Source organism: Xenopus laevis, chromosome 3L (genome assembly GCF_017654675.1).
Source record: "Xenopus laevis strain J_2021 chromosome 3L, Xenopus_laevis_v10.1, whole genome shotgun sequence".
In the NCBI taxonomy this organism is placed as follows: domain Eukaryota; kingdom Metazoa; phylum Chordata; class Amphibia; order Anura; family Pipidae; genus Xenopus; species Xenopus laevis.
In genome coordinates, this window is record NC_054375.1 from 64,897,203 (window position 1) to 64,922,585 (window position 25,383).

At 40.1% G+C, this 25,383-nt stretch overlaps 2 protein-coding genes across 2 annotated transcripts in view; both read right to left on the reverse strand.

The window, feature by feature from the left end:
- rassf3.L (Ras association (RalGDS/AF-6) domain family member 3 L homeolog) overlaps positions 1-777 on the reverse strand; it is a 94,271-nt gene extending 93,494 nt beyond the window's left edge. Inside the window, exon 1 of the mRNA XM_018251399.2 lies at positions 101-777. Coding sequence (XP_018106888.2) covers positions 101-374 — 274 coding nt within the window. The 5' untranslated portion in view covers positions 375-777. The remainder of the gene's footprint in view (positions 1-100) is intronic.
- A 6,608-nt stretch (positions 778-7,385) lies between these two features.
- The window catches only part of tbk1.L (TANK binding kinase 1 L homeolog), a 31,370-nt gene continuing 13,372 nt past the window's right edge, over positions 7,386-25,383 (reverse strand). The window contains 13 exon segments of the mRNA NM_001093047.1: positions 7,386-7,915; positions 8,207-8,278; positions 8,583-8,689; positions 9,582-9,678; positions 9,760-9,861; positions 11,193-11,232; positions 12,953-13,029; positions 13,118-13,239; positions 14,424-14,490; positions 14,818-14,919; positions 15,664-15,755; positions 22,818-22,876; positions 23,068-23,264. Of these exon segments, the coding sequence (NP_001086516.1) occupies positions 7,864-7,915; positions 8,207-8,278; positions 8,583-8,689; positions 9,582-9,678; positions 9,760-9,861; positions 11,193-11,232; positions 12,953-13,029; positions 13,118-13,239; positions 14,424-14,490; positions 14,818-14,919; positions 15,664-15,755; positions 22,818-22,876; positions 23,068-23,264 (1,186 nt within the window). The 3' untranslated portion in view covers positions 7,386-7,863.

The following is a 25,383-nucleotide window of genomic DNA, read 5'->3' on the forward strand; positions in this document are numbered from 1 at the left end:
TAGCTGCTGCTGGGCACTCTCCTTTCCTAGAGGAATGAGCCAATCGCTGCTGCCAGGGGCTGTCCCTGGCACTTATCCCATGACCCATGTGCCCACTCACCCGAGCAACGGAGGGCCTCGGAGAAGATAAAGTGGACGCACAGGTCACACCAAGCGTTCACAGCGGCCTCGGCCTGGAACTTGTGCGCAACCACCGGCTGCTGCTCCTGCTGCTGGAAGATGTAGCGGACATCAGGTGGCGGACGGTGGGACCTGACCCTGCTGCGTCGGACTCCTGGAAATATACCGGCGACTCCGTAAGCATGGAGCGGCGGCTCTGCGCTATGGCCAAGTCGGACAGGCATAGGCCGGGGAGCCCGTGCGAGGGCAGACATGAGTGCCGCTAATAGCGCAACCAGAGTAATACAGCTGAAATTGTTCTGACAGTCTGGGACAGCAAAGTGACAGGAGTAAAATTGTAAAGTGTGAATGAGAAACGCCCCGGCCCCGCTAGCTCCTCCCCTATATCCACCCACTTACATCAATTTGCCGCGGCTCTAGAAGCCCACTTACTGCTTCACATTAGACCCGAGTGCGCCGCAGCTTTTCTTGTGCCCGCCCCTATCCGCCATCCCACTCTCTCGGCACCTCCCACTAACAACTTCCAGCTAAGACTGTACCTCACACCTGCTGTACCCTCTCTCAGACATACCTGCACTTCTCGCTGAGCTCGCTTGGCTGCACCTTGGGCTATTGAGAGTTCCAGCAGCAGTGCAGAATGTGCAGTCCTACGCAGAAAGCGAATTCAGTTAACTGAAGTGATGTTGCACATTAAATATTTGCACAGTCAATAATATTGTTGTCTTATGTACAATGACTAGGGAATGGTACTCGCGAGATGCCCAACGTGGCTTGTTTTGGGATCAGCACAAAAAGAACACTAAGGAGGGATATTAACTGACCTGTCTAATGCTGCTAAAATTCACCTCAGTTGGTCAGGGGTATTGTCACAACATATCTCATGGCTACTATGAATGGTAAATACACAGTTGTGAGAGAAATGCGGTGACTTTTCATATCCAGAGGTGTAGTTATGAGGAGTTCCAGCAGCACAGAAGCAATGTAATCAGTATGTAAGCAATCAGAAGAATCTCTTATAGACCACTTTATATAGCAAGCACTATGATTTTAGATAGCACCCACATTTAATTGAGATCTTCACCCTAAATAAATAACTGCCACTTCAAGACTAACAGTGCGTCATATCAAATCTTGGTGGTGAAAATATGTATGCATTTTTGCACTCCATGTGCTGAGCAGAGCAAACTGGATGTTTTAACGCAGGCTGAGAAACCGCTCAGTATGACTGCAGCCTAAGCCACCTTTTTTTTTTTTTTTTTACACACTAGTCTTTAAAGTAGAAACAAACCCTTGCTAATAAAAAAACCCTACCCCTTACCCTACATAGAAACCCCTCCCTGCTCCCCCAGCCAAGGTGGTACCTTTGGTAAATACCCCTAACTCTTTACTTTCCCCTTGGTGCAGATTCAGCGCATCGGAGTTCACGGGCACCATCTTCTTCTCTTCGGTAATCTTCGGGTCTTCTTCCGGGGGCTTCAGCAATTTTTGTGTATGCTCAGTAGTTGCGAAACAGAAGATTGCTCCAACTGCGCATGCGCCGTTACACTGCTCTATTCCAGACGATAAGAAGATGGCGCCCGTGAACTCCGATGCCCTGAATCTGCACCAAGGGGTAAGTAAAGAGTTAGGGGCATTTACCAAAGGTACCACTTAGGCTGGGGGGGGAGGAGCAGGGAGGGAGGGTCTATGTGGGGTAGGGGTTTTTATTAGCAAGGGTTTGGTTCTACTTTAAAGACTAGTGTGTAAAAAAAAAAAAAAGTCATACTGAGCAGTTTCTCAGCCTGCGTTAAAACATCCAGTTTGCTCTGCTCAGCACATGGAGTGCAAAAATGCATACCCATGTGTTTCTACGCCAAAATTCGCTCTGGGTATCTGCATACAGGCAGTGACTCTGGGTGCAGACACAAGTGAGAGGATGGTTTGTTTCTTGGCCTGCACTTAAAAGTATGTACATATAGTATGTCAGAGCCATACAAATAAATGACATTAATCAAAGCAATTGTTACTACATACAGATAGTACAGATAGGGTGCAGTAGCTTCCATTGGGTATAGATGGTGGCTCTGGACATAGACGTTTATTTTGACCTGCATACGTTGAAATATGTTGGACCATATTTCTATACTTTTTGGAAGATACGTTTATTTGACTTAGTTCACCATCTTTATTAGAATGTGTCATTTAGTTTTGTCTCCTCACACATGACTTTTTAACAAATGAGTGGCTATACTCATGCTTTGCCTGTCCTTAGGTCATCTGAATGCTCTGTGAGTCACATCAGTATACATTCCAATGTACATGCCTGTTTGAGCAGTAAAATAGTGACACCTGGGAACAGACAGCTGTATAACCACTCACAGAAATTCCTCTAACTTTTACTTTCACTTCTTCTATGTGCTCACTGTGCACCCAGCACTAAGCACTTCTTAAAATTAAAGCTTGCCATAGATGTTGAGATTTTTAAAGAACCAGATCCTGATCGTGAGTCCACGATCTTCTCAGAACGATCGTACGATTGTACGAATTTACCATCAACTAAAAAGACCAATTTGCCAGGAAAACAAAGGGGAGCTGCCTGCTTGGCCCTGCAAACATAGATAGATTGCACTGGGACCGACAAAGATTTTTTGACCTGGCCAATCAATTTCCTGACAAATATCGGCTGAAAAATCGTAAGATGTACGATCGTTCGAATCCCACTAACCGCACGATAATTTCCAAGGATTGGTTGGGCTTCCCTAAAATCGGTCGTTCAGCAAGAAGAATCGTCACGTCTATGGGGAGCTTAAGTCTAGTGGTGGGCCAATATTGTGCTCCAATATAACATTCTCTGCCTCTGGTATTTTGGTGTGCGATACCAATAATAATTTAACACTCACGGCCAAGGAAGGAATTTTTTAATAAGTTTATTTTTCCACTTAACAAACACCCCAAGAAGGCAATTTTTTTAAACAAATAGACGTTCAGTGGTTGAATCAGTGGCGTAACTACCAGGGGTGCAAAGGGTGCAATCGTACCTGGGTCCTGACCCCCTTGGGGCCCACAGGAGCCATGATAACAGTTATTGTGGGAGGCTAGGCAGGGGAGATTTTGCAGCATGCATGCCAACAGCACAATTCATAGGGGGTAGGGCCTGATGGGGTCCCAGGTGCCCATCCTGAACCAGGGCCCGCTGGCAAGTAGTTACGCCACTGGGTTGAATCATAGTAGTAGTATTGTTTTCCAGACTAAAGGTAAAATACTATAGTGAGCTTTTCAGCACTCCTAGAAAATTGAGGCCAAGGCAGTGCCTGATTTAAATCAGTGGAGCTCAAAGAAGATCGTTGTGGTGCTTCAGAAAATATATTTAACCCGTGATCACACAGTGTAGTTATTACCAGTCACTACTGACCCCTTCAATAAATCTAGTGATCTTATTGGTTACTGTTGTGGTCTTGCCCAACTGACTGCAAATATTCTGCACAGACAAAAAAACTATTGTAAATAATGGACTAAAACAGAGTCCCTAGAGGGCCCCAGTCTAGGTGCTTTCCATACATTGCAATAATTCTGTTTTTTGCGGTAGTACTGCATCACAGTCATGAAAGAGGTGTGCTTTGATGGGAAAGTGAGAGGTAATTTGAAGATTAAAGGAGTATCCAGACCTAACTGGAAATGGTTGGGGCACAACTAGTGTGTGTCTAATTTCAGTATACAAATACTGAAAAGGTATGCATGTCCTTTAAGCACTTTTTCCCCCTCTGTTTAGTCCAGTTTTGAAATTGTGCCCATGACTCCAAGAGCCCAGTCATTTTGTGGTATTCCACAGCATATTCTGACAAATTGAAACATTGTTCTGCTTTGACAAATGTTTCAATTTAACTTCCTGGCAGTCAGGAAATTATTTAGTAACTATGCTAAAATTCAAACTGCTGTGAATCCTTTGGGACTCAATAGTTCAAATTACAGTAAATATGTTGTCTTAACTTTTACCAATTCCCTTTACAGAATGCTGTATACATAATGTTGCCGAACAGTGAACATACATTATATACTGCACTATACTTTTGATCTGGTGCTACTAAAGGGGTTCAATGGACAATTCTAAGCAACTTTTCAATTGGTCTTCATTTTATAGTTTTTTTAATTATTTGCCTTTTTGTTCTTACTCATTTTAGCTTTAAATGGGGGTCACTGGCCCCATCTAAACAAATGCACTGCAAGGCTACAAATGCATTGTTATTGCTACTTTTTATTGCTCATCTTTCTATTCAGGCCTCTTCTATTCATATTTCAGTCTCTTATTTAATTCAGTGCATGGTTGCTAGGGTAATTTGGATCCTAGCAACCAGATTACTGAAAATGAAAACCGGAGAGCTGCTGTATAAAAAGCTAAATAACTCAAAAACCACAAATAATACAAATAATACAAAATGAAAGTCAATTGAAAATAGTCTCAGAATATCACGCATTACATCATTCTAAAAGTTAACTCAAAGGTGAAAAATTCCTTTTTATGGATACTATAATCCATACTTGCAATGAAAATAATGATGACAATTCCTGTTGGGCCTTCTGGTTCAATATATAGTATAGAGCAATTCAATTGGTTTCTGAGTAACTGCAATTGCTGAGTAACTGGTTTATTCAAGTTGATTGATTATCTGCCATAGAGAATTGTGTCCTTGGACAATAGATAGCAGATGCAGCAGTTTCATACAGAAATCTTATTAGCTAGGACATCAGTGTATAAACAAAACATATTTAAAGATTTTAATTTTCCTGTTTTTACTGTGAAATTAAATGTGTTCTAAGGAAGTTACCCTCCATAATCTTACAGCAAATCTGCCTTCATAATCACACCATTACAAATTATTCTTTTTTTGTATCATTTTATGCATTTTCATAACATATTTGTGAAAAATAATACACTTGTGTAAAATGTGCAGACAAAAAAATATTTTTCCACTGGCAGAAGGGAAAAAGAATTGCTCTGAAGGTCATGAAATCTTAATAGTGGGATTTCAAAAATAAAACTAAAGAACTGTGCATTTGTAATCGCCCAGTAACATATTTCTAGCAAGATAACTAGAATTTTTATTTCCATCGCCACATTTTTCCCTGACTGAAGCACAGCAATCAAACCACACTGTGTGAATCAGTCCCTTAATAAAGTGGCCCCTATTTAATTACAATACCATTTTTTAATGTTCAGCATTTTTTAATCAAGGAATCGCACATGGATAATTTACTGAAGTTATGTATTATTCAGCCTCACCAGCAAAGTATTGATTTACAACCATTAGGAGAAATAGGTATTACTTTCTTTATAGACACAGAGTTGCATACGCTCTGGTAGATAACAAGTTCTCTGCTTTGCTTTTATTTCTTTTTAAATTTACACAGATGCAATTTATCAGCAACCACCACACAGATCTGCTCACACACCTAACAAAAGCTGTTCCCTGATAGCAACTCCATGTTCAACCCTGCTGTAGCAAGATAAGCTCTGTGAAACTGCCTGGTTGTCATAGATTTAAATGTTTATAGAAAAACAAAAAAAAACTCTTTAAAATGGTATAACATTAAATATGGAATGAATTTTCTAAATCAAATAAATCAATATACTAATAATCTATTAACAGAGACTTAAAAATTAACAACAGTTTTATACAGTGCCTTGCAAAAGTATTCACCCCCCTTATCATTTTTCATGTTTTGTTTCTCACAACCTGGAATTAAATAAAAGTTTGCACTATTTCATTTACAGAACATGCCTACAACATTGAAGATGTTTTTTTTTTATTACTGTGAATCAAAGAACAAATCGGACAAAATAACAGAAATCTTCAGTGTGCATAACTGTTCACCCCCCCTAAAGTCAGTACTTTGTAGAGCCATCTTTTGCAGCAATTACAGCTGCTAGTCGCTTCGGATAAATCTCTATGAGCTTGCCACATCTTGCCACTGGGATTTTTGCCCATTCATCAAGGCAAAAACGCTCCAGCTCCTTCATGTTGGATGGTTTTCGCTTGTGAACAGCAATCTTCAAGTCTGACCACAGATTCTCAATTGGATTGAGATCTGGACTTTGCTTTAGCAGTATGCTTCGGGTCATTGTCCTGCTGGAAGGTGGACCTCCGTCCCAGTCTCAAATCACAGGCAGACCGACACAGGTTTTGCTCAAGAATATCCCTGTATTTAGCACCATCCATCTTTCCCTCAACTCGGGCCAGTTTCCCAGTCCCTGCTGCTGAAAAACTTACCCACAGCATGATGCTGCCACCACCATGTTTCACTGTGGCAAAGGTGTTATTGGCAGGGCCGGAACTAGGGGTAGGCAGAGTAGGCACGTGCCTAGGGCGCAAAGCCGGGAGGGAGCCAGGCACGTACCTTCTCTGTCGCCTACCCCAAGTCCGGTTCCCTTCTTTTCTCTTTGCGCTTCTCAGCGCTTCTGCGCATGCGAGTGTATATTCGCGCATGCGCACTCGAGTGTATATTCGCGCATGCGCACGCGAGTGTATATATTCGCGCATGCGCACGCGAGTGTATATATTCGCGCATGCGCACGCGAGTGTATATTTGCGCATGCGCATGTAAATTCGTGCAGGCGCCACGATTGCCTGGCCTGCCTAGGGCGCCTGCCCAACGTGACCCGGCACTGGTTATTGGGGTGATGGGATGTGTTGGGTTTGCTCCAGACATAGCATTTTCCTTGGTGGCTGAAAAGTTAAATTTTAGTCTCATCTGACCAGAGCACCTTCCTCCATACATTTGGGGAGTCGCCCACATGCCTTTTGGCAAACTCAAAACGTGCCTTCTTATTTTTAATTTTAAGTATTGGCTTTTTTTCTGGCCACTTTTTCATAAAGCCCAGCTCTATGGAGTGTACGGCATATTGTGGTCCTATGGACAGATACTCCAGTCTCTGCTGTGGAACTCTGCAACTCCTTCAGGGTTACCTTTTGGTCTCTGTGCTGCCTCTATGATTAATGTCCTCCTTGGCCAGTCTGTGAGTTTTGGTGGGCGGCCGTCTCTTGGCAAGTTTGTTGTGGTACCATGTTCTTTCCATTTGAAGATGATGGATTTGATATTTGATTTGATGCCCCATAGATTGCATACAGGTGTATCTTATTTAAGTAATGATGTAACTTATGAAGGTAATTGGTTGCACCAGGATTTTTTAGGGGCTTCATGGCAAAGGGGATGAATACATATGCACAAGGCAATTTTCAGTTTTTTTTTTTATATATATTTTTCTCATTTCACTTCACCAACTTAGACGATTTTGTGCAGATCCATAACATAAAATAAGATTAAGAAACATTTAAATCAAAGGTTGGAATGTAACAAAATAGGTAAAAAGCCAAGGGGGGTAAATACTTTTGCAAGGAATTGTATTATGGGGCATACTTATTAAAATGTATTGATGTTGCCCATAGCAAACAATCAGATCTAAGTTTTCCAAACTTGTAGAGGTGACTGTTCAAATATAATTGCTATGGGCAACATTACTGTTGATGTTAATTATTCAGTTTAACAGTTTTGATTGCAGAGAACTAAACGGTTATACTAGTTAACTTGAAGACTCGAGTGCAATAGTGACGTAAAAAAAATACACAAATCTTTCTTTACATTTACAGTATGGTACATATATACATACTTCTGGCACCAAAACATTATGGATGAAATGGGCACAGGGAGTTACAAGGTCCTCATATATTTATATCGGCCGCAGAGTTCAGCATTTTAGTGCCTATTTTACTAAATGCAATCCACATTCCTGAAGTCGCCATCTATAGTCAGAGCCCCGAACCTAGAAAAGCCAATACAATGCGTGACTTTACAACGGGTGACTTTAAAACTGGAGAGAAAGCCAGGACCTACCCTATTTCCATACGAGTCTACATGCATGCACACATATCAACAGTCACTCAGATCCCTCCATACACAGTCAGATTTACTATACATATATTTTTTTTAATTATTTTAAAATCTCAAGAACTGAAAATAACATTTTCCATTGTGAGGAACTAGTTAATTAGTCAATTGAGGTTTGCATAAAGAGTTTGAGCTGTACATAAACTGTTGAAGAAATTAAGTATACCTTTCTAAAATGTGATTGTTTTCCTCCAATTCTTTAACAACACCCTCCATGTCTTCTTTCAGTTTACGCATTCTGTCAAATGAAGAAAACACTTTTATACACTGATAGTAAACTGCAACATATGTGGTTAAACATGAACGCTAAAGCTTATGGAACATGGGTGTTTTGACCATTTTTGTGGAAGTCCGCTTTAGGTAGCAGTCACAACACCCCATGTGCATTTGTCCAAATACATTTTTATCAGCTGCAATACTTGCATTTTAAAGTTTTAAACAACATAGTAAATTATACCAAAATATTTTACCATAGGGCAGTGATTGATGTACAAAAAATAAAAACAAACTGTCTCATCTAGTGCAGTGCTGCCCATACCTACCCAAGTGTCATTTCCACTAAAGTGTTGGGGCTTGAATATATTGGATTCACTGCTGATTTCATGCCACTGGGTGCAGCAAACATTTTTGGAGACATCTTCTCTTGATACTACAATTTCATAAATGTAAAAAAACAAAACAAAATAAAAACCTTAGGAGATCTATGGAGATATTAAAAAAAAATATTTAGAAATGGCAAACAAAGATGGCTAGGCAAACAAGTAAACACTAAGCAGGGACTGATGGTGGTCCCTGCTTACAGTTATACTTATTTTTCACTTGATGGTGCTGGGCAATTATGCAATTTTTTAAAACATCTGTCTACTCCCTGCACTCTTCGGTTAATAGTCAATAATAGTTAATAATACTTGTCTATAGTCTTTGACAAAATTAAATGTAGAAACATTGCCCAGAGGACAAAGGATTTGTAGAAAGAGAGGTAATTTGCCCCACATTTATAATATGGGGAAAATATGCTGGAAAGAGAGCATAATGTCTGGATATAGATGTATGAACCCACAATGAGCCACCCTTTGCTTCCAGTTGCTTCAAAACTAAAATCTTGTTGGCCAATAACTATTAGTGCATGTGGGTAGTCATCAGCCTTCTCGATGTACAATTTCTCTGCTTATCAGAAGAACTATTGAACCTACTGGGATAAATCTACACAAATAACTCAGTAACAGCCCTAACAGACCCAGTGCTCTGTACACATAGTTTCATACATCTGTCACTGTCAAAAAATGTATCCCATATATCATTTTATACCCATTTATCATTTTCTGTACTTTCTTATCATGCCAGGTGGACATGAAGAATTAGTGGCCTACTAAATACTTCTTTTACCTGTGACTTACTTTTTAGGATATATTAGATGGTCCCTTTCTCTGCTATTCAACCCAACACCTGACAGTTTAACTTAACCAATCATCAAAATATAAATTTTGCTAGAATAACCACCCAATGCAGCTTTTTCATGGTACTGAAATTGCAGGATGTACCTGGTTGATGTAATGCTGACACTTTGAAGCTTCTTCTTCAATGTCAAAACACTTGCTTTTAATTGAAAATAATTGTTTTCGTACATGAATCATCTTCCTAGAAACAAACAGTATGCAATATTATTGAACACTGCTAGTTACCCCTTTCAAAACAAGTCACAGTGTAGCACTCGCTTACCTCATCCATTCTAAAGTCTTGCTGCGGAATACTTCATACTTGCCAACACATTCATCTTTGAAAAGGGAGTATGCTTTTGCTGCATGTAAACACAACTTCTGTCTGCAAACAGAGAAAACACAAGTAAATATAATGTCAGTGGTGTTTGTATGTAACCCTACATTAACATATAATCTCTCTCCATCACCTTTAGCTCTCTATTGCACTCCCACTGTCAATTTTATGCGACACTTTATAAATAGCTGTAGAATATTTTGTGTAACAGCTTACTGTAAAAAAAAAATTCAAGAAGAAATAAATAGGTCATCTAACAGAGACAAGTAGACAACTCCCAGTTAAGAAGTTTAGAACTCCCAGTTATAAACTTTTTAACTGTGAGTTGTCTACTTGGGTAGCCCCTTGACTAAATGAGTAATATAACAGATGTCCCCACTATGCTGCCATAGTTTTCACAAGCCTATGTCATACAGTGCTAGTGCCAATCAGAGCGCTTTGACCTGTCAGAAGCAGGGTGAGGGCAAAGGTATTGAGCCTCCAGGACCACTAATTGAAGATGTTTAGTGCTATTCCACCAGGTTGATACGGAAAAAAAGCAAAACATCTTAAATGACTGGCAATCGCTGCTCATCCCTTTCTATATGATTTATTCTGCTAATAGTAAATGCTCACTAGACAGAACTACTCCTTCTTGTGAGCCTGGAGCACAATATCCTTAGAGAGGAGTGGGAAACAGCTATTAGTAATTTCAAGCATTTTGACAGCAGTATCATTCCAGAAAAAAAACTGTAGAAATCAATATGACTTTTGTGATATTATTCTTAAAATGATGCTGTAACCCAATTTTTCATATACAGCTGGGCTGCCACTGCAATCTTCACAAACAATAAATTGCAGTAAATGACACCTTTGGCTGCACTTGTTGTCTCCACTCACTGTGCAAGAGACACTTATTCACTTCTAAATAAAGTTTTGGAGTTGCAGCTACAACTGTTATTGCTGCTATCCTCAGGCTGCTAAACAGACACACATAAACATGTGACACATCAAATGCAATACCAGTCTGGGATCTTAATGCTCGGGTAAATGACCAGTTGTTGCTAAAGATTCAAATAGGACATGATGCATCAACACAAAAGCAAAGCAACTGGACACAACAAAGCAACAGGAATAGGATGCAGGACCTCCAAACGAGTTGCTTTAAGGCACAATAGGACACTATAATTCCATGTGCAAAAATCCCTGTAGCCAACAAGCAATAATGCTTTGTTACCCAATGACTACATTAACAAATTCATTTGAAGAAAAAATGGCCAGGACACAGCAAAAGTGCATAACTTTTTCAAAATTAAGTAGACTGCATTTTTCCAGAATTATTTTCATTGCAATCATAATACTTAACACACCCAGATAACAAGCATAATGAGAAGACTTACTTGTCAAACTTGTGTATTTGTTCCTCATTGTACGAAAGCCCTGTAACAGATGAGAATATAACTCTAATATAAATCTATATATAACTATATCAGTGATTGAAATTTTAAGTTTGAAAAGTTGTTGGAATTAAGTGCCTATACGCTTCTAGAAAAGAAACAACAACAACTTCCTATTATGTGTAATTCATTGCTGGTAAATATCATTGAAAGATCAAGTACTGCACATGCACTATTACTATGTTGTAGTAAAACACTTTTATTCTTTCCTCACTAAGGCCTCACATAAAACCCAGACTGTCCCCATTTGAAATAATGATTAAGAATTAGGATTGCAAAAAGCACTGAATTACTGTAGTGCTACAGAGCAGGGACCTCCCTCTTCCTGTGTCTACAAACTCCACTCAAACTTTAAATGTTCTAAGTAGTCCTATGTCAGTGATTCATATTACAGAGAGACCCCAGGTCCAAAGCATTGCAGATAACAGATTCAATATCTGTAAGTACGCTGTTTCAACACTAGCAACAGCTTAATAAGAATATACAGTCAAACACAATTACAAAAGTAGTTAAATGCTGGTGTTTTTATAGTTCCCCACATATATGCCTGAAGACCACGAAATGGTCTGATAGCACTACGTGCAGTCGGCCACATGCACACACAGATTAGGTTAGACACCTTGGCTGGTTTTGGTCATCCAGGTATGGGATCTATTATCTGGAATGCTTGGGACCTGGGGTTTTCTGGATAAAGGATCTAACCCTAACCCTAAAACATTTAAACATTAAACAAACCCAATAGGAGTGTTAATATGAGTCCACCAATATGGATTCATGCAGACAAGGTATTGTTTAATTAATATGGTAAAAAAAAGGAGATAATTTGTAAAAATTATAATTATTTGCTTAAAATGGACTCTAGGGGAGATGGCATGCCCGTAATTTGGAGCTTTCTGGATAACGGTTTTCTGGAAAAGGGATACCAAACCTGCCAAATCACCAGATCAAATATAGTATGGACAATTTCACGTGCATCAACTCATACTCATGTGATATTTCAAGAGAAACATCACATTAAAATTGCCAGTGCTTTCATTTTAATTGGCAGCATGAGAAGTAGATTTTGGTGCTACTTTATTAGGATGATAGCAGAAAAACTGGTTTTCTGTCTAAAGGAATGCTCCTCTCCTGTAGGCGACAAAACAGCTGAAAATACCTTTCCATCCACATCAATTGAACTCACCACACGTAGTCACCTTGCATATAGTGAACTGGTGAAATTGTGTTGGTAAAAAATACTTTGCATGCAGCAGGGCTTATGAGTCAGAGTGGTGTCTGACCCAGTGGCTTACTAACAAGAAAATATTAACGGATTAATATCTTGTGGAACACTGATGTCACAATAATGCCATCTCGTACTTTGGGTTTGTTGTCCCAGCAACAACAAAAAATCATCTGTGAAGCTAAATTTTAATAGTTATTTCCATAGATGTTCTGTCCTATTTATCTACCAGTCTGAATTCCCAACTGCTGTCTGGTTGCCAGGGTCAGACCCTAGCAACCCCTTAGCAGTGAAATGCCAGCCTTTATAGCTGCAAGAGAAATTGTAATAAACAATAAAATAAGTAAATGCAGATTGCAAATTGCTTTAGACTGTCACTCTCTACAACATACTAAAAGTTAATTTAAGGTACTACCCCTTTAAGAGGTTTGGCAGGTACAAACACAACACAGCACTTAAATTTGGGGACTGTTTTACTTACTGCGCTGTGCTTTATCCTTCTTGAACTGGCAGTATATTTCTGTTATCAAAGATAGCAACACTTGCAGTTTTTCCACACTAAGAAATAGAAATGAAAAATGTAGATGAAATTTGGACTTTTCTTATTTATAATTAATGATTTTTTAATTAAAAGTTGATTATTTACTTTCTGTCAGCTGCGTGTATGCCTTCAGTGTTTATCCAAGAGTCCATGAGGGTTCCTCCAGGAGTCAGTTTGTTTTTTACTTCTTGTAATGAGGATTTCAGACCTTCCTGCGTACTGGAAAGCTGCAAAGGAAAATCCCTTTCAGTAGTATAACAACTTAAACTCTGCATTCAAATGTCTGCCCTTGAGTTACATGTAAGCAGCCAATTGATTCATTAACCTCAAAAAGGGATGTGGGAAATTTAAAATCAAAAGAGGACAAGAGGGCCCTTAAAAGTGAATTTATTCAGAATGAAACATAGGAAGAATGATAGGACAGTTTTCCATGATTTACTATGCAAAGCAGCGATATGTGTTTAAAGGAGAAGGAAAGGCACTTAGCCACTATTTTATGATGTTCTGTGTGTTATGATCACCTGACAGGATATAATGCAGCTCTAATGGTAACAGGAAGAAGTGTGGGAGTAAGAATATGGGCACACAGGCTGAAGGCTCCAGCTGTTCTCAGCCTGCTTATTTTTGCCATGCCTCTGTCCATTCAATGGCTAATGTAACTCAGCATGTATGTGTGCCTTTGGTTTGTGTGTGAGCACAGAGAATCTAACAGACGAGGGGGACCCCATAGCAGCGTAAATTTGATGCCGTCTAAACCCTTCTCCAGCATTTACCTTTCCTGCAATTGCACTATCTTGCACTAGAAGAGCCAAAATTCCAATTTAAAAACTGTAATTTACCAGAAGTGGCATTTTGCCAACCCCTGGGAACTTGTACAGTGCTGCCACCTGCAGCGAGTATTCCAACTCGCCTCATTGGTGCAGCGCCCCTGGCCCTTAGTACTTAAAATACCAATTTTCTATTTAGGATTATCCAGAATACTTTTAAGGAAATGGCTTTTTTTAGATGAAGTAGGGGCTAAAATAATTTTATATGAAATTATTAAATATCGGTGTAAATTAAGGTCAATACTAAACTAAAACACAAACATTTTACTTTAATACAGTTTCCCCATAATGTGAGGCCAACCATACTTCTGAGGTTATGTTATAGCTCATAGTGAAGCTTAAGTGTGCTAATTTAGTTACTGGTATTTCTTTTAACCTATATTTCTGTCAAAACAGAAGATGGCAGGCACACACAGACCCCACAGACAGGCTTTGTAAAAGAACTGAGAACTTTATTTTAGGCCACAAAGTAAATTAATAGATAGCCTCCTCTATTTCTGCACTGAAATTACTAAAGATTTTATACTAGAAAATTGAATCCAAAAAATGTTCACATATAGAAAGAAAGACAAAGGAAAACTTACATTCAATAGTTTGGCATGGATTGCATAAACTTCTGATTCCACACTGGTCTGCATCAGTTGTTCATATCTGAAAGTTTACACAAACCATAAAACACGCTTATTATAATATTGCCAAGCCTTTCATATGCACAGTAAAATAACTGAAAAATATGCACCCCAGAGCAATACCTGTTAAACATTCCTCTGACCCTGGGTGAGAATGTTGTTTTATATTAAAACTGTGCATAATCAGGACCCAGAATACTAAGCTTAGGCATTAGGGGTACTTTTGCTTTTTCTTAAATAAAGAAGAAAGTACTCTAAATGAAAAATAAGGTCAACTACGGAATAGGTACAGACGTATGAAAGGTAATACAAACATAAAAAGCTATTGTACCATTTTCACTTTACATACATTTTAAGGTCTTTTTCTGTTGTTCTGTTACAGAAGTTAAGCTTAAGAGAAACTTCAGTATTCCTGTGAACATTCTCATTATATTCCTCCTTCATTAATTCACTAGGAAAAAAAACAATCAAATGAAATATGTTAATCAGTAGGCATGCACATTTGTATTACACATTAAGCTAAACTGCCAAAAAATGGGCATAATTAATTCACAAGAAAGGCAAAGTTCTGGTAATTGATAAATTATTATTTACTTTATTTACTATGTAACTATCTAAAGGTGGCCATACATGACCAAGTATAAACAGTTTCAATAAGCAATAGAGGCGCTCACTGCAAAACTTCTGAAATCACATGCGGGTTCCTGGCCACTCTCACTCAGCAACAGTTTCCAAACAATGTGAATACTCACAGCTCAGCACTTCAAAAGTAGTGGTAAAATATTTTCCTCCTTTATGTTTGAGTTCTGAGATTTTTGGAAATTACATCAATGTATGAAAAATAAACAGGACATACTGATTTAAGTTTTCTAGGTAAGTTTTACTAACACTTTAAATATTCCCTACATGTATTAAAAGTAGACAGAATATAATATTTAAACTTTACAGACTCAGGAAAAGAAGCAAAAATGTGCTTCTATGTTTCTGCATAAAAATAAGGACAACAGAAGCATTAATTAATAGGTTATTGATCCTTATGCTGATTAACCATTGCCTACATTTTACTAAACTCAAATAAAACAATGTAATGTGTTAATGTTATTTGTTATGCCAGACAGCAACTTCATGATTTTGGATCATACAGTACCAAATACAATCTAGGCTAAAGTAAGAAACAACAGAAGATGTTGCTTACCTAAGCCATCGTATTCCTTTGCGCATGAGATCCAGTACAAGCAGCAAAGAGGCAGCAATTCTGCAGTAGTAGCAAGCAACACCTGTTACTGCCTAGGAAAGGCAAAAAATAACCTTTTAATTTAACTGTAATGGGTTTGAAAATGAGAGAACATGAAAATTCTCCATCAATATAAAAAACAGGAAATTGTTATACTTACCGTAATTTCTGTTTCCTGGTCACATTCCATGGCAGCATTCACCAATGGGTTAACTGCCCTGTGGGCCTCTGGACAGGACCTCCCCTAACAAGTTCAAAATGAGAGCACACCCCCACTTACTTGTCTTAGTCTAAAGCCAGACCCCTGGGGTGGGAAATTCCTTGGTGAATGCTGCCATTGAATGTGACCAGGAAACAGAAATTACGGTAAGTATAACAATTTCCTGTTTTCCATGTCACTCCTGGCAAGCATTCACCAATGGGAATTCCAAAGCTTCTGAAAAAGAAAAAAAGGGGAGGGCACCACAATATAGCGACAAAGAAAAAGAACTGCTTTATTCAGCAATGTATAACTGATTCCAAAACTCTTCTGCCAAATCTAGCCTCTTGGGAGGCAAGGACATCCAGTCTATAATGTCTTATAAATGTATTGACTGACGACCACCTCGCTGCTCTGCAGATTGCTTCTGGCGATGCTTTGGCTTCCATTGCCCAGGAACTCGCCAGTGCTCTTGTAGAATGGGCTTTCAACCCCCGGGGAACCTCCCTGCCTGCTATATTGTAAGCCTTGACAATTGCAGCGACAATCCAGGAACTCAATGTCCTCTTGGAAGGGGCTTGACCCTTTCTGAACCCACAGGGTATGACAAACAAATGATCAGATTTTCTGTATGTATCAGTCCTTCTCAGGTATGTTTTAATTGCTCTGACTACATCCAAAGTGTGCCAACGTACTTCCTTTTCCGACTTTGGAGCTGGACAGAAGGAAGGAAGGGATACTTCTAAGTCCATGTGGAATTAAGACACCACTTTGGGCAGGAACTTGAAGGCAGGTCTTAGTATAACCTTATCTTCAAACACTATTGTATGTGGTTCTGAAGCAGACAAGGCAGCCAACTCTCCCAATCTACATGCTGAAGTGACCGCCACCAGTAAAATGACCTTTAACGTGAGGTCCCACAACGAGGTTTCCTCCAAAGGTTCAAAAGGGGCTTTTGATAGGGTATTCAACACAAATGGCAAATCCCATGGGGGTGAAAACGTCTTTATGCAAGGCTTAACTCTCATAAAGGCATTAAAGAATCTTTGAACCAGAGGATCTGATGCCCAACTGGCTCCTGTTAATGCAGAAATGGCTGACACTTGAACTTTAAGTGTACTTAACTGGAGACCTCTTTCATAGCCTGAATACAAGAAATTCACCAGCAGAGGTGCTGTCGGGCAGGTTGGATCTTGCCCTTGAGATAGCGCAAACTGAACAAAGACATCCCAGATTTTATAGTACTGAGTTGAGGTAGAATTTTTTCTTGACCTTAGAAGAAAATTCACCAGATCCTCCTTTAAACTCAGCTTGTTAAGCCTCTGCCTTTCAATCTCCAAGTCACTAAGGCTAGGTGATCCTTCTCTTGATACAGAAATGTTCTCTGTGACAGCCATCCTGGGAATTTTGGAATTTCCTTGGGGCCTGCCACGGCCAACTTGTGCAGCAATGGAAACCAGGGTCGTCTCGGCCAGAAGGGAATTACTGCTATTGCATCCACTGCCTCTCGATCCACCTTCTTCAAGACTTTCCATATCAGTGGAATCGGAGGAAAGACATATATTAGGTCTTTGGACCAATCTTGTCTTAGACCGTCCACGGCCAATGCCTCTTTGCAAGGGTATCTTGCGTAGAACTTCTGGCACTTTCTGTTTTCCGCCGAAGCCATGGCATCTATCTGTGGTCTTCCCCAGACTCCTACTAAGTCGTGGAAGATGTCTTCGTGGAGACTCCACTCTCCTTGATCTAGGGTCACTCGGCTCAAGAAATCTGCTCTGAGATTCTCAGTGCCCGGCAGGTGCACTGCTGACAGGCTTTTTAGGTATCTCTCTGCCCAAAGAAATATCGGTACGGACTCTTCCAGCAACGTAATACTCCTGGTTCCCCCTTGCTTTTGTATGTAAGCGACTGCCGTGACATTGTCCGACAATACTTTTACGCTCTTTCCTTTCAGCATTTCCGAAAAAGCAAACAGGGCCTCTCCGATTGCTCTTAGTTCCAGCACATTCGAGGGAGTTTCCTTCAGGGACCATGACCCCTGGGCAAATTGATTCTCGCAATGGGCTCCCCAACCTGAACCTGACGCGTCGGTAGTCAGTACTACCCAGTCTGGTTCTTCTAGATGTAGACCCTCGTCCAGGTTTCTTTGTCTGCACCACCAGCTTAAGCTGTGTTTCACTTCTTGAGGCAGATGTATCTTTCTGTGTAAATTTAATTGTGGGTTCCTTACTTTTCTCAATAGAAAATTCTGCAGACCTCTTAAGTGCCATCTTGCCCACTTTACCACTTGTATGGTAGAAGACATTAGACCCAGAATTTTTAAGCAACAATGCACTGTCACAACTGATCGGCCCCTGAAGTCTGCTATCGCCTGAATTATTTTTTGCTGTTTCTGGACTGGAAGGCTCACCAGATTCTTCTCTGTATGAAAATTTGCTCCCAGAAAGATTAGTGACCTTGATGGAATAAGGTGGCTTTTCTCGATGTTGACAACCCAACCGTGTATCCCTAGAAATTCTAGCACTCTCTCTGTGTGTTGCCTTGCCACTTCTCTTGAGCTCGCAGTCACCAAAATATCGTCCAGATAATGGAAAGTCGATATCCCTTCTTTCCTTAACTCTGCTATCAGGGTAACTAGAACTTTTGTGAAGACCCTTGGTGATTGTGACAGCCCGAACGGTAGGCATCTGAACTGCACGTGAATTTTGCCCACTGCAAATCGAAGGAACTTCCTGTGCTCTGGACAGACTGGAACGTGAAAGTAGGCATCCTTTAGGTCTATACTTGTGAGCCAATCTCCTACTGACACAGCCTGAATGATGGAGGCCAAGGACTCCATCTTGAACTTCTTCTTTTCCAGAAACTGATTTAGTTTTCTCATATCTAATACCGGTCTTAAAGCGCCGGATGCTTTCTTTACTAAGAACAGCCTTGAATAGAATCCCCTTCCTCTTTCTTGAGACGGGACTACTTCTACTGCTTTTAGTGCAAACAGCTGATCCATGTATTCCTGAATCAGGTTTTGACTTTGTTCTGCATTTTGAAATGAAGAAATCAGACAATAATCCCTCCTGGGGACTTTCAAAAACTCCAAACGAAAACCTCTTCGAATTGTATCGTACACCCATCGGTCTTGTACGGACTTGGCCCAGATTTGAGCGAACAAGGTCAGCCTGCCTCCTATCTCTGTCTGGGCCAAGGTAATCTCATTGTTGTTGTGTTGAGGCTGAAGAAGAGGAGAAAAAACTTGCTCTCTTCAAATTACTTCTGGCGCCCGGGCGTCCAGCCCTCCAAGAGGATTGTCTTGAATATTCTCTCCCGGGTCTGTATTGCCTTGATGCCCTAAAAGATTTATCCTTATCTCTGAAGTATGGAGGTTCAAACCTTCCTCGCTTCGCCTTGTTTTCTTGAGGCAGAAAAACACTTTTGCCTCCCGAGACCTTTTTAATAATGGCATCCAGTTTTTCCCCCAAATAACATGTCTCCCTCGAAGGGAAGTTGGCACAAATTCGTCTTTGATGCTGCGTCCGCTGCCCAAGGTTTCAGCCACAGAGCTCTTCTTGCTGCCACCGAGAGCGCCATGGACCTCGCTGTGAAATGAACCAAATCCACTGAAGCTTCTGACATGAAGTCAATGGCCAGTTTACAATCAGCCAGCATCTCTAGTAATTTTTGTCTTTTAACATTAGATGAAATCGCTTCTTCTATATTTGAGAGCCATACTTTCACTGCTCTTGAGACAGATGTCAGAGCCACTGCTGGTCTGCAGGCTGCCCCTGCTGCTGCAAAAGATTTCTTTAAATTAAACTCCATTTTCTTCTCCATTGGCTCTCTAAATACTGCTGCGTCATCCACTGGAAGAGTTGTCTTCCTAGCCAGCCTGACCACAGCTGCATCGACCTTGGGAGGAGAGTCCCAGAATTTAGCATCCTCCTCCTCAAACGGATATTTCTTTTGAAACTTCCCAGCCGTCTGAGGTCTCTTCTCAGTCTTCTTCCACTCTTCTTTAATAATCTCTTTTATTGAGGCATGCACTGGAAAACCTGCCGACTTCTTCTTTAACGAAGGAAAAAGCTTATCCGCCGATGAAACTTTTGAAGAATCTGTGGGAAAGGTCAATGTTTGCCTCACCGCCTTAATTAGAGGTTCAATCACTGATACATCAAAATTAGATTCTTCCTCGGACTCAATTTCCCCTTCGTCTGAGCCTAAGGGTGAGTGTACTTCAGACAACTCTGACAATTCCCCTTCTGAGATTTCCGATAGTGACTCCAACTGTCTGGAGTATGAATGCCTCTGTCTCTTCTTAGAGCCAGTCGCTTCCTGAAAACCTTGCACTACTGCTTGCTTTATGACCGAAGCTAGCGACTCTACAAGGGCTTGATTAGCCTGAGAGCCTGAAGGTACTGGCTCTTCCCGGACCACAGGAGAACTTTTCTCTGGTGTTTTATCTTTCTTTTCCGAGACAGGGAGGCTTTTCCCTTTGGGGTGAGGTGTCTTGCCCGTAGTACTGGATTCCATGCTTGTGAGTACCTGCAACAGAATGCCACTACTCAATTAGAGACTTGCATAAGCAGTCCTGCCTTCCTTATCATTGCACAACTGCACAGTATACATCCCACAGTGCAACATTTGCAAGGGTTGATATGTATATAATTACTATAGTTACTATTATTATTAGGGCTACACGCCATAGCCACAGGCTGTTTGGCGCCAAAGAACACTTCCGTGTTCACATAATGCTGCCGACATCGCCGCTGCCCTCAGGCAACCTTGGCGTTTTCGCATCTCCTGCGCTATACAGCGCTACTTGCCTTACCCCCAACAACAGGATGGCCGAGAGGGGTTCCTACCTTCCCTCCTTACCGGTTTTCCTTGTGTGCTAGCGCACGAACACCGGAGCGCACCTCGCGTCTTCCGCGTCCTGTTATGACGTCACTTCCGGTTCCGCTTGTGACGCTTCTATACAGGCGCGTCCGCACCTTGCAGCATCGCCCACCTAACCCGTTTAAACGGGAGGTAACAGCTTGGCCCTTAGGCTGTTCTTGCCATCTACGGCCCTCCTCAACTAACCCCTACAAGGGGAGTATCGGACTTCAGCATCGAGGATGCCAGAGAGAGACAGAGAAACACCCTCGTGCTGGAAATAAGGCACTTGCTCCTAATGCCTTCTTCCATCCATCCGGCCTCTGGACAGGACAAAAAAGACAAGTAAGTGGGGGTGTGCTCTCATTTTGAACTTGTTAGGGGAGGTCCTGTCCAGAGGCCCGCAGGGCAGTTAACCCATTGGTGAATGCTTGCCAGGAGTGACATGGAAAAATGATTTCTGTTCAGTATATGTAAAACTTTTCCTTCAAGTGGAAAGCACTTATTTCATTATGGTTCTCTTTCTGCTCAATTGAGACTTGTGTGTGTCAAGTTTTATCTGGTAATAAACAGCCATAGCCTTATCAATATCAGACCCCTTGTTTTATAGAAGAGTTAACACAAATTTATTTTTCCAAAGTCAATAAAAAGAAGTTAAGGAAAGACAAAACAATATGCTTTTTAGGATACACAGATACTTCAGCACATATTAATATTTGGTGTCATTGGTACTTGAGACGCTTCATGGTCATAGCAAAGCTGTCCACTGTCATACGACTCTTTGCAAGAATAAGTGCATTTATTGGTGTGTAAAGAAAATGTTGTTCCTTTAGGTTTCATGACAGTTATATGCAAATGTGCATATTGATGCAAGGGAACCCTGGAGCTACCATCACCTTCAAGCAGACTTAAAGAATCAGATGTAATTTTGACGCAAAGCACCAGAAATGGTACACTCCCAATTCAGATGCAGTTTAAGGACAGTTGATTTTAATCAGGAGCCAAAAAAAAACCTAGACCCACACAAAAGGGGCTGCCTATAGAAACTTTTGCAAACATGAACAGCAACACTATGAACAACATGATAAAATACATTCTCCAGAAAGGGGTATAATAAGATGTATACATATTGTACATGTGCCTAGTATTACCTTTATAATTCAGTTTTTAAAAAATGTATATATGTGTAATGTAAGCAGTGCTTTACAGTAATATTTAACAAACTTAATTGGGAACTTAATTTTTTTTTTTTTTTTTTTAAATTCGGGTAGTTTATTGAGAGAATAAAGTAAGCAGTTTACAATGTAAAGATAATTTAAGGAAAAACATTGTGTCACATGTTACATGTCGAGATCAATCAGGATAAAAGGAGCATATCATACAACATACAGATCGTCATGAGTATAACATTTCACAACAATATCTAGACTCCCTCCTATGAGGGATTCATAACTAGTCAGACAAGTGAAATACATATACCAGTTACCTGTCCTGTACCCTAATGTGACTTAAACCGCTAGTGGTTGTCTTGGGTGTGGGAACTTAATTTAACAAAGAATTACAGGTGAAAGAGGAGGATTAAAATGCTTGCTTGCAAGTATTTACAAAGCAAGATTGACAACTTATCACTTAAAGATTCCTGGGAAATTGGGAGATTCTTACACAACAAGAAATTTGCATCAGCAACTATAAGAAACTCTAGCGCAGGTGCTAAATTGCACCAGTGCAGCTATAAGTAGCAACCAACCAGGACTTCGTTTTGATCAGTCTACTACATTTTAGAAATTAAAGCAAATTGATTGCTACTACCCACACTGCGAAAACGTAGCCATTTGGATACATTTATTACATACTACAGTTTATGTTGCTTTGTATATAAGGACTGGACACACTTTATTTTAGTTTTTTATAAACAATCAAATTCATTAATGCACACTAGCCTCTGCCATTTACCATATTCTACCAATCATGTGATCTGTAGATACACTTGATATGGCTGTACAGAAAACAGACTTGCCAAAATCAGAGCTTAAAAAAGTTTAGTACCTACCTTTGCCATATTAGCATCTACATCCAAGTCATAATGAGAAATGGGCTTTGGGATCACAACTGAAATAAAAGGGTAGAAAGTAAGTCTGTAAAAAAAAATCAATGTTGTCATCTATATTTATTTTGTCACTACAGTGCCAGTTAATAATTTTAATAAGAATATTAAAAAGCTCTATTTTAGGAAACATATTCATTTTTACTACTGGCATTTTAATACATAAGTAAAAATTCTAATTCAAAACATGACATACTTTCATCAAACCGAAGGCCAATAACAGAAACCATTTCTCTGGTTAAGACAAATATTGGATTTTCATCTGTGGTTATAGGGAAATGCTGTGCAAGTCTCCCTTGTTCCAACACCAGTCGTCTTCCTTCAAACAGCAGTTCTTGGTTCTGGCCAGGAATCTTTGTCTGTTTGTACACCAAGTCATGGAAATCTGGCACCCTGGAAATCATGCATGCATTTTTAATGAGCATTGGAAGTGTAATTCATTTATCTGTAAACAATTGTAATGATCAATAACAACTGCTCACTGTGTACAATTTGGAATAGCACAGTCCATGGAACACCTTTGGGACTGTCACAAAGATAATAGAATGGCAGTGTTTTTAGGGGACAGCCATTACATACACTATTTTGTTTGGTTTTCATTGTTTATTTTGTATGGATTTTCAGTTATTAGTGTTTCTAGTATGCCATTCCACTATAAAACTACAAATCCTATCTAGTTCTCCTATCTAGTTTGGGACTCCAAGCAACCAAAATAAAAAAGTTATTTATATTTGTATTTTATATTGCTCCTAATTCTATTCAAACCTTCTCCTCTGCTATTCCAATCTCACTTCCTAACTGCTGCCAGGCTGCAATGGAATAAGCAACCAGATGGCAGCAAAGATTCCAGCCAGAAATCTGTAGAACAAAACAAATATGGAATAAAATGCAAAGGTGATGACTAATTTTACTTTAAGGTGATGTACCCCTTGGAAATCCTGTTCAATAAAAATGTCACCTCTCCCAGAATGTACTCACTAAGGGCTGATCCTCCACCTCTGTAGCATTTCCCACAGCATACTTTTTTGGGCTTATGCACTTAAGCGAAAATCAGAAAATAGTAGCACTAGTCCAGGAAAAAAAATTGGCAACTTAATACAATGGGTGGGGGGAAAGTCTAATATATTGGCATCCTCAGTGTATTTAACTTTTCTTGCCTAAAGCTGGCCATAGACGCAATGATCCGATCGTACGAATTGTGGATTCGTACGATTTTCGGACCGTGTGTGGAGAGTCCTGACATTTTTCGTCTGGCGGAGATCAGTCGTTTGGTCGATCGGACAGGTTAGAAAATTTCTGTCGCCTGCCGATAATATCTCTGCAAATTGTACGATTTTCAGTGGGAGACTGTCACTAGCTTTGTCAGACATAACTATTGTACGATTGCTGTCAGGGGCAGAACATTGGCTGATCTGTTCTTTAACTACTTTATTTGATCAGAATGGTAAGGCTTTGATCTGAATGGTTAGTGGCGGGTCGGGAGATGGGAAAGTCCAATCGTACGTTGATTTGTACGATCGGATCTTTGCGTCTATGGCCAGCTTCAGTGTTTACAAATAAAATTACATCTGCGAGAGTCCAGAGTTCACAGAAAAATATCACAGATTGTCAGATAATCAACGATTGTCAGATTCTTCAACACGCAGAGTTTCACTTTCTCTTTCCAGGATACAAACATTAGTAGCCTAGAACTATCTTTAATACTTATTGCAATTCCATTCTTACTTGCCCTCAAGTCTCCCCTATTTAGAATCAAGACTAAGTGCAAGAACATACTAGGCGTATGTGTAAGGAAAATGAGTGATTCTAAGAGCCCAATCTCAATACAGTATGTCCTGCTTCTCTCCATCTGCATTTTGGAGGCAGTGGAGAGAAGTGGATGTGCTCCAATACTATTCTGTGTTTAGGTGCACTAACAGGCATCATGTCAGCCTGAGTGCAGCTACACAAAGCAGAGATCGCCCTGAAAAAGGCATTCTTTTGCATTTTTTGGGCCAACCTCCACTGTAAGCTGTGCCTGTTAGCGCAGCTAAACAAGGAAGCATATTGGAGCGCATCTGCTTCTCTCCACCTGCCGGAAAAAAGTGGGGCATACGCCTAGTGTGCCCTTGCCCTAAAAGGAGATTAGTGAAGAACTAAACCTAGGGTCTTGATTGATTTTTCAAAACACCAGCACATTGATATAAATTTAAAAGTCAGTCACCTTGGAACTAAAACATACTACATAGCTGAAAGAGACAATTCTTTTTCTTCAAATTTAATTGTGCAAATTAGGATTTGGTTCAGTATTCAGACAAGTCTTTTGTGAAGGATTGGTTTTCGGCCAAATCCAAAAACTGTGGTTTATTAAATTATAAGTGCACAGATAATCCCCCTGTATAACGGATTCCGGCTAATCTGCAAGCCAAAACAATTACAACAAAGGGGGAAGTGATAGGGGCTGTTAACTGGTAATCTACTGAATTTCCTCGCAAGAGCTAAACATGAAGTGGCTTCAATCTTATGGTTTGCC